The following is a 20,761-nucleotide window of genomic DNA, read 5'->3' as shown; positions in this document are numbered from 1 at the left end:
TTTCATTTAAAATGTTACATTGAATATATCCTGTGAAACATGTTTTGGAAAGATTTAATCTGAATATTATACTTGTGATTTCTGTGGAATGAAGAAGGAGACCATTTTAACATTAGTTGTTTTGTTTTGTATATTTACAGTAGAATTCTTTGGATTGACATACAGAACTTTGTTACAAAGAAAACAGGACAGGTTGTCGTCTGGAATGGAGGACCAAAACGCAGCAGGAATGTGGATGCTCAGCTTGTATTTTATTTTAAACCAAGAAAGGTGAACACCAAAATAACAAAGGAAGAACTCACGAACAACAAAACAGTCTTGTCAGGCTCACACACGCAAAACAAGAAACAATCTCCCACAAACACTAAACCAAACACATATATAGGACTCCCAATCAGAGGCAACGAGAAAACACCTGCCTCCAATTGAGAGTCCAACCCCAATAAACCAGACATAGAAATACAAAAGACAAGAGACCACATAGAACATTACCCAAAAACCCGGAAATAATAAATCAAACGCCCTACTAAATAAACCACCACCCCGAACCACATAAAACAAATACCCTCTGCCACGTCCTGACCAAACTACAATAACAAATAACCCTTATACTGGTCAGGACGTGACAGTATATTTACAGTAGAACTTTGTTACAAAGAAAACAGGACAGGTTGTACAATGTAATGGTTTCGATATGATTTATTTCCGAAATTCTGACATTGATTAAGATGTATTATATTTAATTAAACTACTATTAATATTAGGTACATTTCATATTCACACATGCAAATGGTCTAATTCAAAACCTAACTTTTTTTCACTTTATAAATGAATTTAAACAGTATGGCAATACTTAAACTAAAATGAAAAACAAAAAGGAAATTAAAACGTATTAATGAATATGATTTGTTTAGGATTCCTGGCAATGTAAAGAGTTTATGTATGCTTGTTTGCATGTGACTATTTCTCCGTTTGCTGATATTTGTTTGTTAATAAACACAGATTTTGCTACGTGAGGCATATTGGATTGAATAGAAGTTTCGTAATGCTTAGGTTGTTACAAGTGTACTTATCTACTTTGTGCATGAAACAAGTCATTTTTCCAACAATTGTTCACAGACAGATTATTTCACTTATTCACACTGTATCACAATTCCAGTGGGTCAGAAGTTTACATACACTAAGTTGACTGTGCCTTTAAACAGCTTGGGAAATTACAGAAAATGATATCATGGCTTTAGAAGCTTCTGATAGGCTAATTGACATCATTTGAGTCAATTGGGAGGTATACCTGTGGATGTATTTCAAGGTCTACCTTCAAACTCAGTGCCTCTTTACTTGACATCATGGGAAAATCAAAAGAAATCAGCAAAGACCTCAGAATTAAATTTTTTGACCTCCACAAGTCTGGTTCATCCTTGGGAGCAATTTCCAAACGCCTGAAGGTACCACGATCATCTGTACAAACAATAGTATGCAAGTATAAACACCATGGGACCAAGCAGCCGTCATACCGCTCAGGAAGGAGACGCGTTCTGTCTCCTAGAGATGAACTTACTTTGGTGCATGTATTTGGCTAAGGTGTATGTAAACTTCCGACTTCAACAACACAGCATGGTAGCAACACAACATGGCAGCAGCACAAAACAGGGTACAAACATTATTGGGCACAGACAACAGCACAACGGGTAAGAAGGTAGAGACAACAATACATCACACAAAGCATGACCCATATATATGCAATGTGAACAACAGGCACAATCGCAGCGGTCCTTTCTATGCTATCTGGGATCCTTGGGCTGTCCCAACTCTAATGTTACCCCAGTAATCTGAAATGTAAAAGAGTTGGGTTAAGGTTATGGTTAGGTTGTGGACGTCCCAAGGATCGCTGTGGTTGTGCCTGTTGGTCACATTGCGTTTATGCTGTTGCCATGTTGTATTGCTACCAAGCCGAGCAGAGCAGAGCACAAAAGGACAATCCCCATTGAGTCCAATTTAAAAAATCCTAAAAAAAGACACTTTCGTTATCACCTTTGTGCCAAAAATATCCAGTGTTTTTTTTTTCTTCAATAATTGTCTGAGAACAAATTGTTTCCCATCACTGACAGCTGAAGATATAAACATGAAATAATCATCCAATGTCTGCCATGCTTCTGGATGACGTCATTGCTGCTCGCGCCAGTGCACACAGCGCTAGCGATCAGGCGTTACCGGCTCTGTCAAGCAGATGGCAGCGACCACAGCGCTAGCGATCAGGCGTTACCGGCTCTGTCAAGCAGATGGCAGCGACCACAAAAACAGCATATGCCAATGTGAGCAGATGTCCATCTTGGAAGCAGTCCTCAGTTCTTGTATACCTCATTGACCTCTACAGGTAGAGCATCATGCAACGCCCCTTTTCTATAAGCCCCACCTCTCTGTTCCATAACATATCACTTTAGAGTGGTACCTGGTCAGCTATACAGCATTGGTTCCCAGCCCTGGGGGTACTCCGGGGACACTCAGGGCAGAGCAACATTTAGTTGGTGGGACAGTATCCGAAAAACGTTGGGAACCACTGATATACACAACGCCTAATGATAAGGAAAGGGAGATACCTAGTCAGTTGTACAAGTGAATGCATTTAACTCAACCCCTCTGAATCAGAGAGGAGGGCTGCCTTAATTGACATTCACGTCTTCGGCACCCGGGGAACAGTGGGTTAACCGTTAACAGTGGGTTAACCGCCTTGTTCAGGGGCTGAATGACAGATTTTTACCTTGTCAGCTCAGGGATTTGAGCCAGCAACCTTTCAGTTACTGGTCCAATGCTCTAACCACTAGGCTACCTGCAACTACCAAAATAAATGTCATATTAAAATAATTTATACAAATAAAAAGCAGAGTAAAGGAACGTTCTGTACTTGATTGTAATCAGTTGAGTATTTTAAGTATTAAAGTGGTATTGTAGCGGGAGAAAGGGATTGATCCATGGCCCCTGCAGGCTCACATCAGCTGTGTGTTATTGTACTGGAGAGACACCTCATTTAAAGCAGTGCAGGAACTTGGTGGTGTTGACTTGTCTCTGTCTAGAGAAGCAGGCCTCCAGCCAGGTCTTCTGAACAGGAAGTGCATGAGGGTGCTGAACAATCAGCTCCTGGAGCTCCTGGTGACACAGAAAGTCATAGAAACATCAGAAGACTAGCATCATCAGACTATAGCAACATCAGACCATAGCAACATCAGAAGACCATAGCATCATCAGAAGACCATAGCATCATCAGACCATAGCATCATCAGACCATAGCAACATCAGAAGACTAGCATCATCAGACCATAGCAACATCAGAAGACTAGCAACATCAGACCATAGCAACATCAGACCATAGCAACATCAGAAGACTAGCATCATCAGACTAGAGCAACATCAGACCATAGCAACATCAGAAGACTAGCATCATCAGACCATAGCAACATCAGAAGACTAGCAACATCAGACCATAGCAACATCAGAAGACTAGCATCATCAGACCATAGCAACATCAGACCATAGCAACATCAGACCATAGCAACATCAGAAGACTAGCATCATCAGACCATAGCAACATCAGACCATAGCAACATCAGACCATAGCAACATCAGAAGACTAGCATCATCAGACCATAGCAACATCAGACCATAGCATCATCAGACCATAGCAACATCAGACCATAGCAACATCAGAAGACCATAGCATCATCAGAAGACCATAGCATCATCAGACCATAGCATCATCAGACCATAGCAACATCAGAAGACTAGCATCATCAGACCATAGCAACATCAGAAGACTAGCAACATCAGACCATAGCAACATCAGACCATAGCAACATCAGAAGACTAGCATCATCAGACCATAGCATCATCAGACTAGAGCAACATCAGACCACAGCAACATCAGAAGACTAGCATCATCAGACCATAGCAACATCAGAAGACTAGCATCATCAGACCATAGCAACATCAGAAGACTAGCAACATCAGACCATAGCAACATCAGACCATAGCAACATCAGAAGACTAGCATCATCAGACCATAGCAACATCAGACCATAGCAACATCAGACCATAGCATCATCAGAAGACTAGCATCATCAGACCATAGCAACATCAGACCATAGCATCATCAGACCATAGCAACATCAGACCATAGCATCATCAGACCATAGCAACATCAGACCATAGCAACATCAGAAGACTAGCAACATCAGAAGACTAGCATCATCAGACCATAGCAACATCAGAAGACTAGCATCATCAGACCATAGCATCATCAGACCATAGCAACATCAGAAGACTAGCATCATCAGACCATAGCAACATGAGAAGACTAGCATCATCAGACCATAGCAACATCAGAAGACTGGCATCATCAGACCATAGCAACATCAGAAGGCTAGCATCATCAGACCATAGCATCATCAGACCATAGCAACATCAGAAGACTAGCATCATCAGACCATAGCAACATCAGAAGGCTAGCATCATCAGACCATAGCAACATCAGAAGGCTAGCATCATCAGACCATAGCAACATCAGAAGACTAGCAACATCAGACCATAGCAACATCAGACCATAGCATCATCAGACCATAGCAACATCAGACCATAGCAACATCAGAAGACTAGCATCATCAGACCATAGCAACATCAGAAGGCTAGCATCATCAGACCATAGCATCATCAGACGACTAGCATCATCAGACCATAGCAACATCAGAAGGCTAGCATCATCAGACCATAGCAACATCAGAAGACTAGCAACATCAGAAGGCTAGCATCATCAGACCATAGCAACATCAGAAGACTAGCATCGTCAGACCATAGCAACATCAGACCATAGCAACATCAGACCATAGCAACATCAGACCATAGCAACATCAGACCATAGCAACATCAGAAGGCTAGCATCATCAGACCATAACATGATTGTTCCGGAACTCCAATTTGAGCAGCAGCAGCTGAAAAATGAGCTCCTACAAATATTGAAATTTACATGGTTTTTAGAGTGAAGTACATCGGAAAAAAGCAAAAGAAAACTGCAAGACTGAATAGGAGAAAAAACAAGCAACAAACAAAGAAGATAACTATTTTTCATAAAATTGTAGTTATCTTAGCAAGCTGAATTGTTTACCAGTTGCTAAGCAGTTGCTAGGGACTCTTTTTGGAAGAAGCTAGGTAGCTAACGAAGAACAACAAAGAATATCTAGTTAACAGAAGAAAAGAAAGAGAAAATCAGGACAGAAGAAAAAGGATATCAAAGTGAAACAGTTCTCTAAAGACACAGGAGACAATAATACAAGAAACAACACTTCTGTAGCTTGTCAACTATGTGTCTGTCTATCCCTGTTCTCTCCTCTCTACACAGGCCATACAAACGCTTCACACCGCGTGGCCGCTGCCACTCTAACCTGGTGGTCCCAGCGCGCACGACCCACGTGGAGTTCCAGGTCTCCGGCAGCCTCTGGAACTGCCGGTCTGCAGCCAACAAGACTGAGTTCATCTCAGCCTATGCTACCCTCCAGTCCCTAGACTTCCTGGCGCTGACGGAAACATGGATTACCACAGATAAAACTGCTACTCCTACTGCTCTCTCTTCGTCTGCCCACGTGTTCTCGCATACCCCTAGAGCATCGAGCCAGCGGGGTGGTGGCACTGGAATCCTCATCTCTCCCAAGTGGACATTCTCTCTTTCTCCCCTGACCCATCTGTCTATCTCCTCATTTGAATTCCATGCTGTCACAGTTACCAGCCCTTTCAAGCTTAACATCCTTATCATTTATCGCCCTCCAGGTTCCCTTGGAGAGTTCATCAATGAGCTTGACGCCTTGATAAGTTCCTTTCCTGAGGATGGCTCACCTCTCACAGTTCTGGGTGACTTTAACCTCCCCACGTCTACCTTTGACTCATTCCTCTCTGCCTCCTTCTTTCTACTCCTCTCCTCTTTTGACCTCACCCTCTCACCTTCCCCCCCTACTCACAAGGCAGGCAATACGCTTGACCTCATCTTTACTAGATGCTGTTCTTCCACTAATCTCATTGCAACTCCCCTCCAAATCTCCGACCACTACCTTGTATCCTTTTCCCTCTTGCTCTCATCCAACACTTCTCACTCTGCCCCTACTCGGATGGTATTGCGCCGTCCCAACCTTCGCTCTCTCTCTCTCCCGCTACTCTCTCCTCTTCCATCCTATCATCTCTTCCCTCTGCTCAAACCTTCTCCAACCTATCTCCTGATTCTGCCTCCTCAACCCTCCTCTCCTCCCTTTCTGCATCCTTTGATTTTCTCTGTCCCCTATCCTCCAGGCCGGCTCGGTCCTCCCCTCCTGCTCCGTGGCTCGACGACTCACTACGAGCTCACAGAACAGGGCTCCGGGCAGCCGAGCGGAAATGGAGGAAAACTCGCCTCCCTGCGGACCTGGTATCCTTTCACTCCCTCCTCTCTACATTCTCCTCTTCTGTCTCTGCTGCTAAAGCCACTTTCTACCACTCTAAATTCCAAGCATCTGCCTCTAACCCTAGGAAGCTCTTTGCTACCTTCTCCTCCCTCCTGAATCCTCCTCCCCCTCCCCCCTCCTCCTCCCTCTCTGCGGATGACTTCGTCAACCATTTTGAAAAGAAGGTTGACGATATCCGATCCTCGTTTGCTAAGTCAAACGACACCGCTGGTCCTGCTCACACTGCCCTACCCTGTGCTTTGACCTCTTTCTCCCCTCTCTCTCCAGATGAAATCTCGCGTCTTGTGACGGCCGGCCGCCCAACAACCTGCCCACTTGACCCTATCCCCTCCTCTCTTCTCCAGACCATTTCCGGAGACCTTCTCCCCTACCTCACCTCGCTCATCAACTCATCCTTGACCGCTGGCTACGTCCCTTCCGTCTTCAAGAAAGCGAGAGTTGCACCCCTTCTGAAAAAACCTACACTCGATCCCGCCGATGTCAACAACTACAGACCAGTATCCCTTCTTTCTTTTCTCTCCAAAACTCTTGAACGTGCCGTCCTTGGCCAGCTCTCCTGCTATCTCTCTCAGAATGACCTTCTTGATCCTAATCAGTCAGGTTTCAAGACTGGGCATTCAACTGAGACTGCTCTTCTCTGTGTCACGGAGGCTCTCCGCACTGCTAAAGCTAACTCTCTCTCCTCTGCTCTCATCCTTCTAGACCTATCTGCTGCCTTTGATACTGTGAACCATCAGATCCTCCTCTCCACCCTCTCCGAGTTGGGCATCTCCGGCGCGGCCCACGCTTGGATTGCGTCCTACCTGACAGGTCGCTCCTACCAGGTGCCGTGGCGACAATCTGTCTCCGCACCATGCGCTCTCACCACTGGTGTCCCCCAGGGCTCTGTTCTAGGCCCTCTCCTATTCTCGCTATACACCAAGTCACTTGGCTCTGTCATATCCTCACATGGTCTCTCCTATCATTGCTATGCAGATGACACACAATTAATCTTCTCCTTTCCCCCTTCTGATAACCAGGCGGCAAATCGCATCTCTGCATGTCTGTCAGACATATCAGTGTGGATGACGGATCACCACCTCAAGCTGAACCTCGGCAAGACGGAGCTGCTCTTCCTCCCGGGGAAGGACTGCCCGTTCCATGATCTCGCCATCACGGTTGAGAACTCCCTTGTGTCCTCCTCCCAGAGTGCTAAGAACCTTGGCGTGATCCTGGACAACACCCTGTCGTTCTCCACTAACATCAAGGCGGTGACCCGATCCTGTAGGTTCATGCTCTACAACATTCGCAGAGTACGACCCTGCCTCAAACAGGAAGCGGCGCAGGTCCTAATCCAGGCACTTGTCATCTCCCGTCTAGATTACTGCAACTCGCTGTTGGCTGGGCTCCCTGCCTGTGCCATTAAACCCCTACAACTCATCCAGAACGCCGCAGCCCGTCTGGTGTTCAACCTTCCCAAGTTCTCTCACGTCACCCCGCTCCTCCGCTCTCTCCACTGGCTTCCAGTTGAAGCTCGCATCCGCTACAAGACCATGGTGATTGCCTACGGAGCTGTGAAGGGAACGGCACCTCCATACCTTCAGGCTCTGATCAGGCCCTACACCCAAACAAGGGCACTGCGTTCATCCACCTCTGGCCTGCTGGCCCCCCTACCTCTGAGGAAGCACAGTTCCCGCTCAGCCCAGTCAAAACTGTTCGCTGCTCTGGCACCCCAATGGTGGAACAAGCTCCCTCATGACGCCAGGACAGCGGAGTCAATCACCACCTTCCGGAGACACCTGAAACCCCACCTCTTTAATGAATACCTAGGATAGGATAAAGTAATCCTTCTAACCCCCCCCCCCCCCCCCCCCCCCCCCTTAAAAGATTTAGATGCACTATTGTAAAGTGGTTGTTCCACTGGATATCATAAGGTGAATGCACCAATTTGTAAGTAGCTCTGGAGAAGAGCGTCTGCTAAATGACTTAAATGTAATGTAAATGTAATCATCAGACCATAGCAACATCAGAAGACTAGCATCATCAGAAGACTAGCATCATCAGAAGACTAGCATCATCAGACCATAGCAACATCAGAAGACTAGCATCATCAGACCATAGCAACATCAGACCATAGCAACATCAGAAGACTAGCATCATCAGACCATAGCAACATCAGACCATAGCAACATCAGACCATAGCAACATCAGACCATAGCAACATCAGAGACTAGCATCATCAGACCATAGCAACATCAGACCATAGCAACATCAGAAGACTAGCATCATCAGACCATAGCAACATCAGAAGACTAGCATCATCAGACCATAGCATCATCAGACCATAGCAACATCAGAAGACTAGCATCATCATTCCATAGCAACATCAGAAGACTAGCATCATCAGACCATAGCAACATCAGAAGACTAGCATTATCATTCCATAGCAACATCACAAGACTAGCATCATCAGACCATAGCAACATCAGAAGACTAGCATCATCAGACCATAGCAACATCAGAAGACTAGCATCATCAGACCATAGCAACATCAGACCATAGCATCATCAGACCATAGCACTCAGCCTGCACCGACCATAGCATCATCAGACCATAGCACACAGCCTGCACCGACGCACTCAGCCAAGCACTCAGAAGACTAGCATCATCAGACCATAGCAACATCAGACCATAGCAACATCAGAAGACTAGTATCATCAGACCATAGCAACATCAGAAATATATGTGTCACTGTACAGCAATGGTTTTCATGTTATAACCATCCTTGAAATTGTAAATGTAAGACTGACTGTTGAGGTCACCTGTGATTGGACAGGACTCTCCAACTCTGTTACAATGTGTGTGACCTCTGAACTCATGATCTCCTCCTCATCTCCTTCATATGTGATGAGGTAGCGGGCCAGTCTCTTCCTGTCTGAGGCTGTCAGGTTGTAGAAGAACACATGAACTCCTCTCATGAAGTCAGGCAGAGCAGGATCAGCGGGGCTGGGGGTCCTGCTGCTCTGATTGGCTGTCTCTCCTTCCTCACTCCCTCTGTCTGAGCTCTGATTGGCCGTCTCTCCTTCCTCACTCTCCCTGTCTGAGTCAGGGCCAGGATACTGTGGCACTGGGGGGGAGTGTGGAGGAGAGGGGGATAACGAGACGGAGGCCTTGGAGGTTGAGGCTGAGGCCTTGGAGGTTGAGGCTGAGGCCTTGGAGGTTGGGGCTGAGGCCTTGGAGGTTGGGCTGGCTGAGGCTGATGCTATGGAGGGTGTTGTGGACATACCTAAAGCAGAGGTAGAGACAGACCTGCTGTAGTAGTATCTGACAGACAGGCCAGTTAAGGACTAAACCTGGTGAAAAAAAACAAAGCCTTCACATTTAAGACAAACACATTTAGCACTAGATCCTTCAACACTTCAACAAATGCAGTGCAAGGCAAAAGGCCGTGTGTGTCTGCTTCCCAAACGGAACCCTATTCCTGTTAGAGCGCCCTGTTTATCAAAAGTGTTGGAAAAACGTGTCAATAACAAACTGACTGGCTTTATTGATGTCTATAGTATTCTCTCTGGTATCAAATCGAACTTTATTTGCCACATGCGCCGAGTACAACAAGTGTAGACTTTACCATGAAATGCTTACTTACAAGCCCTTAACCAGCAGTGCAGTTCAAGAAGAAGAAAGTATTTACCAATTTAGACTAAAATAAAAAGTAACAATAAGAATAACGAGGCTATATACAGGGGGTACCAGTACAGAGTCAATGTGGAGGCTATATACAGGGGGTACCGGTACACAGTCAATGTGGAGGCTATATACAGGGTATTATGCTACAGAGTCAATGTGGAGGCTATATACAGGGGGTACCGGTACAGAGTCAATGTGGAGGCTATATACAGGGGGTACCGGTACAGAGTCAATGTGGAGGCTATATACAGGGGGTACCGGTACAGAGTCAATGTGGAGGCTATATACAGGGGGTACCGGTACAGAGTCAATGTGGAGGCTATATACAGGGGGTACCGGTACAGAGTCAATGTGGAGGCTATATACAGGGGGTACCGGTACAGAGTCAATGTGGAGGCTATATACAGGGGGTACCGGTACAGAGTCAATGTGGAGGCTATATACAGGGGGTACCGGTACAGAGTCAATGTGGAGGCTATATACAGCGGGTACCGGTACAGAGTCAATGTGGAGGCTATATACAGGGGGTACCGGTACAGAGTCAATGTGGAGGCTATATACAGGGGGTACCGGTACAGAGTCAATGTGGAGGCTATATACAGGGGGTACCGGTACAGAGTCAATGTGGAGGCTATATACAGGGGGTACCGGTACAGAGTCAATGTGGAGGCTATATACAGGGGGTACCGGTACAGAGTCAATGTGGAGGCTATATACAGGGGGTACCAGTACAGAGTCAGTGTGCGGGGGTACAGGGGTGCAGGCTAGTAATGAGGCTATATACAGGGGTACAGGCTAGTAATGAGGCTATATACAGGGGTACAGGCTAGTTGAGTACAGTTGAAGTCGGAAGTTTACATACACTTAGGTTGGAGTCATTAAAACTCGTTTTTCAACCACTCCACAAATTTCTTGTTAACAAACTATAGTTTTGGATAGTTGGTTAGGACATCTACTTTGTGCATGACACAAGTAATTTTTCCAACAATTGTTTACAGACAGATTATTTCACTTATAATTCATTGTATCACAATTAGTTTACATAAACTAAGTTGACTGTGCCTTTAAACAGCTTGGAAAATTCCAGAAAATGATGTCATGGCTTTAGAAGCTTCTGATAGGCTAATTGACATAATTTGAGTCAATTGGAGGTGTACCTGTGGATGTATTTCAAGGCCTACCTTCAAACTCAGTGCCTCTTTGCTTGACATCATGGGAAAATCTAAAGAAAACATCAGAAAAAAATTGTAGACCTCCACAAGTCTGGTTCATCCTTGGGAGCAATTTCCAAATGACTGATGGTACCACGATCATCTGTACAAACAATAGTACACAAGTATAAACACCGCGGGACCACGCAGCCTTCATACCGCTCAGGAAGGAGATGCATTCTGTCTCCTAGAGATGAACGTACTTTGGTGCAAAAAGTGCAAATCAATCCCAGAACAGCAGCAAAGCACCTTGTGAAAATGCTGGATGAAACGGGTACAAAAGTATCTATATCCACAGTACGAGTCCTATATCGACATAACCTGAAAGGCCGCTCAGCAAGGAAGAAGCCACTGCTCCAAAACTGCCATAAAAAAGCCAGACTACGGTTTGCAACTGCACATGGGGATAAAGATCGTACTTTTTGGAGAAATGTCCTCTGGTCTGATGAAACAAAAATAGAACTGTTTGGCCATAATGACCATTGTTATATTTGGAGGAAAAAGGGTGAGGCTTGCAAGCCAAAGAACACCATCCCAACCGTGAAGCACGGGGGTGACAGCATCATGTTGTGGGGGTGCTTTACTGCAGGAGGGACTGGTGCACTTCACAGAATAGATAGCATCATGAGGTTGGAAAATTATGTGGATATATTGAAGCAACATCTCAGGACATCAGTCAGGAAGTTAACGCTTGGTTGCAAATGGGTCTTCCAAATTAACAATGACCCCAAGCATACTTCCAAAGTTGTGGCAAAATGGCTTAAGGACAACAAAGTCGAGGTATTGGAGTGGCCATCACAAAGCCCTGACCTCAATCCTATAGAAAATTTGTGGGCAGAACTGAAAAAGCATGTGCGAGCAAGGAGGCCTACAAACCTGACTCAGTTACACCAGCTCTGTCAGGAGGAATGGGCCAAAATTCACCCAATTTATTGTGGGAAGCTTGTGGAAGGTTACACGAAACGTTTGACCCAAGTTTAAATTGTTTAAGGCAATGCTACCAAATACTAATTGAGTGTATGTAAACTTCTGACCCACTGGGAATGTGATGAAAGAAATAAAAGCTGAAATAAATCATTCTCTCTACTATTATTCTGACATTTCACATTCTTAAATAAAGTGGTTATCCTAACTGACTTAAGACAGGGCATTTTTTACTAGGATTAAATGTCAGGAATTGTGAAAAACTGAGTTGAAATGTATTTGGCTAAGGTGTATGTAAACTTCTGAATTCAACTGTAGGTGGGTGCGAAGTGACTATGCATAGGTAACAAGGAGCGAGTAGCAGCAGTGTACAAGAGGGGGTTGGGGGGTCAAGTAATTGTCCGGTGGCGATTTCTAGGAATTGTTCAGCAGTCTAATGGCTTGGGGGTAGAAGCTGTTGAGGAGCCTTTTGGTCCTAGACTTGGCGCTCCGGGTACCTCTTGCCGTGCTGTAGCAGAGAAAACAGTCTATAACTTGGGTGACTGGAGTCTCTGACAATAATAAGGGCTTTCCTCTGACACCGCCTATTATATAGGTCCTGGATGGCAGGAAGCTTGGCCCCAGTGATGTACTGGGCCGTTCGCACTACCCTCTGTAGTGCCTTAGGGTCAGATGCAGAGCAGTTGCCATACCAGGCGGGGAGGCAACCGGTCAGGATGCTCTCGATGGTGCAGCTGTAGAACCTTTTGAGGATCTGGGGACCCATGCCAAATCTTTTCAGTCTCCTGAGAGGGAAAAGGTTTTGTCGTACCCTCTTCACGACTGTGTTAGTGTGTTTGGACCATGATAGTTTCCAGACTCACATCAAACATCTCCAATCCAAAGTTAAATCTAGAATTGGATTCCTGTTTCGCAACAAAGCATCCTTCACTCATGCTGCCAAACATACCCTCGTAAAACTGACCATCCTACCGATCCTCGACTTTGGCGATGTCATTTACAAAATAGCCTCCAACACCCTACTCAACAAATTGGATGCAGTCTATCACAGTGCCATCCGTTTTGTCACCAAAGCCCCATATACTACCCACCACTGCGACCTGTACGCTCCTGGCCCTCGCTTCATGCTCGTCGACAAACCCACTGGCTCCAGGTCATCTACAAGACCCTGCTAGGTAAAGTCCCGCCTTATCTCAGCTCGCTGGTCACCATAGCAGCACCCACCCGTAGCACGCGCTCCAGCAGGTATATCTCACTGGTCACCCCCAAGGAACTTGAAACTCTCGACCCGCTCCACTACAGCCCCGTCGACGTTAATGGGGGCCTGTTTGGCCCGCCTTTTCCTGTAGTCCACGATCAGCTCCTTTGTCTTGCTCACATTGAGAGGTTGTTGTTCTGGCACCACACTGCCAGGTGTGGCCGTCTCATCATTGTTGGTGATCAGGCCTACCACTGTTGTGTCGTCAACAAACTTAATGATGGTGTTGGAGTCGTGTTTTGGGGGTGTGTTGGGGTTAGTAAAGGAGTAGAAAGGATACATGGGGGTGTTATGGTTAGTAAAGGAGTAGAAAGGATACATGGGGGTGTGTTAGGGTTAGTAAAGGAGTAGAAAGGATACATGGGGTGTTAGGGTTAGTAAAGGAGTAGAAAGGATACATGGGGGTGTGTTAGGGTTAGTAAAAGAGTAGAAAGGATACATGGGGGTGTGTTAGGGTTAGTAAAGGAGTAGAAAGGATACTGGGGGTGTGTAGGGTTAGTAAAGGAGTAGAAAGGATACATAGAGGTGTGTTAGGGTTAGTAAAGGAGTAGAAAGGATACTGGGGGTGTTAGGGTTAGTAAAGGAGTAGAAAGGATACATGGGGGTGTTATGGTTAGTAAAGGAGTAGAAAGGATACATGGGGGTGTGTTAGGGTTAGTAAAGGAGTAGAAAGGATACTGGGGGTGTTAGGGTTAGTAAAGGAGTAGAAAGGATACATGGGGGTGTTATGGTTAGTAAAGGAGTAGAAAGGATACATGGGGGTGTGTTAGGGTTAGTAAAGGAGTAGAAAGGCTCCATGGGGGTGTTAGGGTTAGTAAAGGAGTAGAAAGGATACATAGAGGTGTGTACCCCCCTGGAGGCCAGGTGTTTCCTGATGAGTCTCTCTGTTCCATACCAGTTAAACCCTCTGGTGGAGTGGCCGATACGGGGGAGGTGGACGCCGGCTGGGGGAGAGGAGAGAGGTGCATGAGGGGGAGACTGAAATGGAATCTTTAGTGATGTGCACAGCAGAGTATATGGTCTCTTACTCCAACTACACACACACACACACACACACACACACACACACACACACACAAAATCAGACGTAGACACACACAGACACACACACAAACAGACGTAGACACACACACACAATCAGACACACACAGACGTAGACACACACACACAGACGTAGACACACACACACAGACGTAGACACACACACACAGACGTAGACACACACACACAGACGTAGGCACACACACAGAGGCACAAAGACAGACAGACAGACAGACAGACAGACAGACAGACAGACAGACAGACAGACAGACAGACAGACAGACAGACAGACAGACAGACAGACTACCCTTGTTAGTCTTGGCGACCCTGTAGATTTTCTGGAGTCCTTCTTCCAGAGCAGAGAGATGGATCCCTGACAGGCTGTTGTCTCTGGCTCTGTGCTGAGCCACTATCAGGGCCACCTGGGGACAGACAGACAGACACATCAGGGCCACCTGGGGACAGACAGACAGACACATCAGAACAACCTGGGGACGGACAGACAGACACATCAGAACAACCTGGGGACAGACAGACAGACACATCAGAACAACCTGGGGACAGACAGACAGACACATCAGAACAACCTGGGGACAGACAGACAGACACATCAGAACAACCTGGGGACAGACAGACAGACACATCAGAACAACCTGGGGACAGACAGACAGACACATCAGAACAACCTGGGGACAGACAGACAGACACATCAGAACAACCTGGGGACAGACAGACAGACACATCAGAACAACCTGGGGACAGACAGACAGACACATCAGAACAACCTGGGGACAGACAGACAGACACATCAGAACAACCTGGGGACAGACAGACAGACACATCAGAACAACCTGGGGACAGACAGACAGACACATCAGAACAACCTGGGGACAGACAGACAGACAGATCAGAACAACCTGGGGACAGACAGACAGACACATCAGAACAACCTGGGGACAGACAGACAGACAGATCAGAACAACCTGGGGACAGACAGACAGACACATCAGAACAACCTGGGGACAGACAGACAGACACATCAGAACAACCTGGGGACAGACAGACAGACACATCAGAACAACCTGGGGACAGACAGACAGACAGATCAGAACAACCTGGGGACAGACAGACAGACACATCAGAACAACCTGGGGACAGACAGACAGACACATCAGAACAACCTGGGGACAGACAGACAGACACATCAGAACAACCTGGGGACAGACAGACAGATCAGAACAACCTGGGGACAGACAGACAGACACATCAGAACAACCTGGGGACAGACAGACAGACACATCAGAACAACCTGGGGACAGACAGACAGACACATCAGAACAACCTGGGGACAGACAGACAGACACATCAGAACAACCTGGGGACAGACAGACAGACACATCAGAACAACCTGGGGACAGACAGACAGACAGATCAGAACAACCTGGGGACAGACAGACAGACAGATCAGAACAACCTGGGGACAGACAGACAGACACATCAGAACAACCTGGGGACAGACAGACAGACACATCAGAACAACCTGGGGACAGACAGACAGACACATCAGAACAACCTGGGGACAGACAGACAGACACATCAGAACAACCTGGGGACAGACAGACAGACACATCAGAACAACCTGGGGACAGACAGACAGACACATCAGAACAACCTGGGGACAGACAGACAGACACATCAGAACAACCTGGGGACAGACAGACAGACACATCAGAACAACCTGGGGACAGACAGACAGACACATCAGAACAACCTGGGGACAGACAGACAGACACATCAGAACAACCTGGGGACAGACAGACAGACACATCAGAACAACCTGGGGACAGACAGACAGACACATCAGAACAACCTGGGGACAGACAGACAGACACATCAGAACAACCTGGGGACGGACAGACAGACACATCAGAACAACCTGGGGACAGACAGACAGACACATCAGAACAACCTGGGGACAGACAGACAGACACATCAGAACAACCTGGGGACAGACAGACACATCAGAACAACCTGGGGACAGACAGACAGATAGACACATCAGAACAACCTGGGGACAGACAGACAGACAGACAGACCACATCACATCAGGGCCACCTGAGGACAGGAGGGAGGGAATAAATCACTCATTATACAAATCAGGTACATCATCATCATAATTCCACAGGTATCTTAATTCTGTCAGAGCCGAGAGCGTCCCGACTTTCTGACGATGTGATGACCTTTGGGAACACACTGCCCACAGGTACATACAGCGCCTACAGAAAGTATTCATACCCCTTAAAATGTTTTCCACATCTTGTTGTGTTACAGCCTGAATTCAAATTGATTAAACAGATTTTTTTCTACACACAATACCCCATAATGACCAAGTGAAAACATGTTTTTAGATTTTTTTTGCTAATCATTGAAAATGAAATACAGAAATATCACATTTAGAGAAGTTTTCACACCCCTGAATCAATACATGCTAGAATCACCTTTGGCAGCGATTACAGCTGAGAGTCTTTCTGGGTAAGTTTCTAGAATTTTCCACACCTGGATTGTGCAACATTTGCACATTATTATTTTCTATCTCTGTCAAATCGGTTGTTGATCATTGTTAGACAATCCTCTTCAGGTCTTGTCATAGATTTTCAACCAGATTTAAGTCAAAACTGTAACTCTGCCACTCAAAAACATTTACTGTCTTCTTGGTAAGCAACTCCAGTGTAGATTTGACCTTGTGTTTTAAGTTATTGTCCTGCTGAAAGGTGAATTCATCTCCCAGTGTTTGTTGGAAAGCAGACTGAACCAGGTTTTCGTCTAGGTTTTTGCCTGTAGTTAGCTCCATTCCGTTTCTTTATTATCCTGAAAAACTGCCCAGTCCTTAACGATGACAAGCATACCCATAACATGATGCAGCCACCACTGTGCTTGAAAATATGGAGAGTGCCCAAACATAACACTTTGTATTCAGGACAAAAAGTGAACTGCGTTGCCATATTTTTACAGTATTACTTTAGTGCCGTGTTGCAAACAGGATGCATGTTTTGGAGTATTTGTATTCTGTACAGGCTTCCTTCTTTTCACTCTGTCATTTAGGTTAGTATTGTGGAGTTACTACAATGTTGTTGATCCATCCTCAGTTTTCTCCAATCACAGCCATTAAAACTCTGTAACTGTTTTCAAGTCACCATTGGCCTCATGGTGAAATGCCTGAGCAGTTTCCTTCTTCACCGTTAACTGAGTTAGGAAGGACGCCTGTATCTTTGTAGTAACTGGGTGTATTGATACACCATCCAAAGTGTAATTAATAACTTCACCATGCTCAAAGGGATATTCAATGTCTGTATTTTTTTTTTTTTACCCATCTACCAATAGGAGCCCTTCTTTGCGAGGCATTGGAAAACCTCCCTGGTCTTTGTGGTTGAATCTGAGTTCGAAATTCACTTCTCGATTGAGTGTCCTAACAGAAAATTGTATGTGTTGGGGTACAAAGATGAGGTAGTCATTAATAAATCATGTTAAACCCCATTATTGCACACAGAGTGAGTCCATGCAACTTATTATGGTAAGCACATTTTTACTCCTGAAAATGTTTAGGCTTTCCATAACAAAGGGGTTAAATACTACTTATTGACTCAAAACATTTCAGCGACACATTTTTTTAATTAATTAGTAAAAATTTGAAAAAAACACAATTCTACTTTTACATTATGGGGTATTGTGTTTAGGCCAGTGACAAAAAAAATAATCTGAATTTATCCCATTTTATATGCAGGCTGTAACACAACAAAATGTGGAAAAAGTCAAGTGTTGTGAATACTTTCTGAAGGCTCTATAGCTTTACCACTGAGAAGACGTTAGGGCATAGACACGTACTGCGTGTTGAGAGGGTGTGTGTGTGTGTGTGTGTGCTTATGTAACAGGTGGGATCTGAACCCACCTGAACATCAACCATTTAGACCTAGAGGAAATTCCCTCATGGGCCGAGGGTTACACAGGCAGGTCTACGTCATCTCTGCTACACTTACCTGGTCTTGGCCATCCAGTCTGGACTGTTTATCATCAACAGGGAACAGCAACACAGATCCCAGCTTCAAGTCTGAAACAGAAAGTTTTCTTAATTTACTGGTGTGTGATGGCAGGACAGCACAGGTGGTACAGTTACAACTATGCCATGTGCTGCAGCCATGTTCTGTTATAATCTCCACCCGGCACAGCCAGAAGAGGACTGGCAACCCCTCATAGCCTGGTTCCTCTCTAGGTTTCTTCCTAGGTTTTGGCCTTTCTAGGGGAGTTTTTCCTAGCCACCCCTCATAGCCTGGTTCCTTTCTAGGTTTCTTCCTAGGTTCTGGCCTTTCTAGGGAGTTTTTCCCTAGCCACCCCTCATAGCCTGGTTCCTCTCTAGGTTTCTTCCTAGGTTTTGGCCTTTCTAGGGGAGTTTTTCCTAGCCACCCCTCATAGCCTGGTTCCTCTCTAGGTTTCTTCCTAAGGTTCTGGCCTTCCTAGGGAGTTTTTCCTAGCCACCGTGCTTCTACACCTGCATTGCTTGCTGTTTGGGGGTTTTAGGCTGGGTTTCTGTACAGCACTTTGAGATATCAGCTGATGTAAGAAGGGCTTTATAAATACATTTGATTTGATTTGATTTAGGTCACTGGAGGCCATTAGATTAGACATTAGACCCAGGGCTGCTGTAAGAGCCAGTAGACAGAGACATCGACAAAAAAATGTTCTGAACATTGTTGAGGGAATTAAAGAAGCAAAATGTGGTTTTCCAATCAAAAGGAGAATTAGTGTGAGCTAATAAAGATTTAAAATGGTTTGAACTTTGAATCTCAACACGAGGTGGAGGCGATAAACAGCTAATAAAGGAGATTGAATACGTTGCAAGATAAATAAAATATCATTTTCCATTGACGGATGTCGATTTAACCCGTTTGACTGCTATCGATTGGCAAGTACAGTACATAGCGATAGAATAAATCCTGATTGGTATGTAACTAGCGAGCAAAAGGTATAAAAGATGGGTTACGAATTAACTCATCAGACCAGAAAAGCGTGAAGCTGCAGCTGCACGTTTTAAATGGTTTGAATTTTGAATCTCAACACGAGGTGGAGGCGATAAACAGGAGAAGAGTTGTTGGAACCATTTCGGACAATCGGAGCCTTTCGAGCGTGCAGCAAAAGGGCCCAACCCCCATTCCAAGGCTGCCCCGTTCACCGAGAGATCTCCAGCGAACCCAGGCATTTCACATAAATACACTCATGATTTCTTGCTCAAAGCGGGCATGAGAGAAGTTTCTGAAGGTGGCAATGTTAAGTGTCTCTCTCCCTCTATATCTCTTATTTAAAAAAGCTTCCATGTTGTTGTCATTCCGCTAGGGACCTGTTTTCAGGGTATTAAGTCTCCAGTCAATAACCGGTGGAGAGTGTGTGTGATAATCCTGTGTTCTCGTTTAATTAGCTAGTAAATAAATAATTAAACTAATGTGTGTAGTACTGAATCATAAGTAAGGCTCAGGTTTTTTGCAGATGCAAGGAAGTCACGACTGTTCAGAATGATGATATGATACAAGGTTACGATTAATAAGTGGACTGTTTGTAGATGTGATAGGTAAATTTGGGAGATGGTAACTCTTTAAAGAACCGCTCTCGTGGTGCCCCACATCCTAATGAGTTAATTGTTACATGATGAATTTAACAATTAAACATATTTAGTTAATTAGATAAATAAAAGTCCTCAGATTGTTAAAGTCAAGTCACGACGACATATTTATTGTATGAAAATGGTGGCTACATTAGCCCACAAAAAAGCATAGAAAAAGATATTTGATTGCCAACCGATGCAAATGTATCATTCTCCACATTAATGTTAGTTTCATTGTGGACCTTTCCCCCGATAACAGAAGTATACGAGGGAGATCCAAAGCAGCACTCGAGACAACAACAACAACTGAGCGCGTGTAAAAACCCGTAACTTGATATGGTTTCCCAAAAGCAAAGTCGATATTCGAAAAGGAGTTAATTAAAACCACCTTCTGAGAAAATGTATCTAACGCGTGAGCTCACCTTTCATCTTTCCAGCCAGCTCGTATTGTCTACGCGGTTCATCTGACCTGTTCTCCAACGCTGTGAAGAGACCACCTCTACCCCAACGGCCGGAGTCATCTACAAAAGACACC

The 20,761-nt window shown here is 45.3% G+C and overlaps 1 protein-coding gene across 2 annotated transcripts in view; it reads right to left on the bottom strand.

Moving 5' to 3' along the window:
- Window positions 1–230: 230 nt before the first annotated feature.
- chd1l (chromodomain helicase DNA binding protein 1-like) overlaps window positions 231–20,761 on the bottom strand; it is a 73,441-nt gene continuing 52,910 nt past the window's right edge. The window contains exons 19-24 of one of the 2 annotated variants that reach the window (XM_045687232.2): window positions 20,649–20,747; window positions 18,611–18,681; window positions 14,884–15,031; window positions 14,371–14,479; window positions 9,278–9,779; window positions 231–3,144 (exon numbers count right to left, since the gene is read on the bottom strand). In XM_045687232.2, the coding sequence (XP_045543188.2) occupies window positions 3,022–3,144; window positions 9,278–9,779; window positions 14,371–14,479; window positions 14,884–15,031; window positions 18,611–18,681; window positions 20,649–20,747 (1,052 nt within the window). In that variant the 3' untranslated portion in view covers window positions 231–3,021. The remainder of the gene's footprint in view (window positions 3,145–9,277; window positions 9,780–14,370; window positions 14,480–14,883; window positions 15,032–18,610; window positions 18,682–20,648; window positions 20,748–20,761) is intronic. The other variant, XM_045687233.2, reaches the window with a different exon arrangement.

This window comes from Salmo salar, chromosome 10 (genome assembly GCF_965601325.2).
Source record: "Salmo salar chromosome 10, fSalSal1, whole genome shotgun sequence".
NCBI lineage: Eukaryota > Metazoa > Chordata > Actinopteri > Salmoniformes > Salmonidae > Salmo > Salmo salar.
The sequence above is the reverse complement of the archived record's forward strand: the minus strand, read 5'-3'. Positions and strand labels throughout refer to the sequence as shown.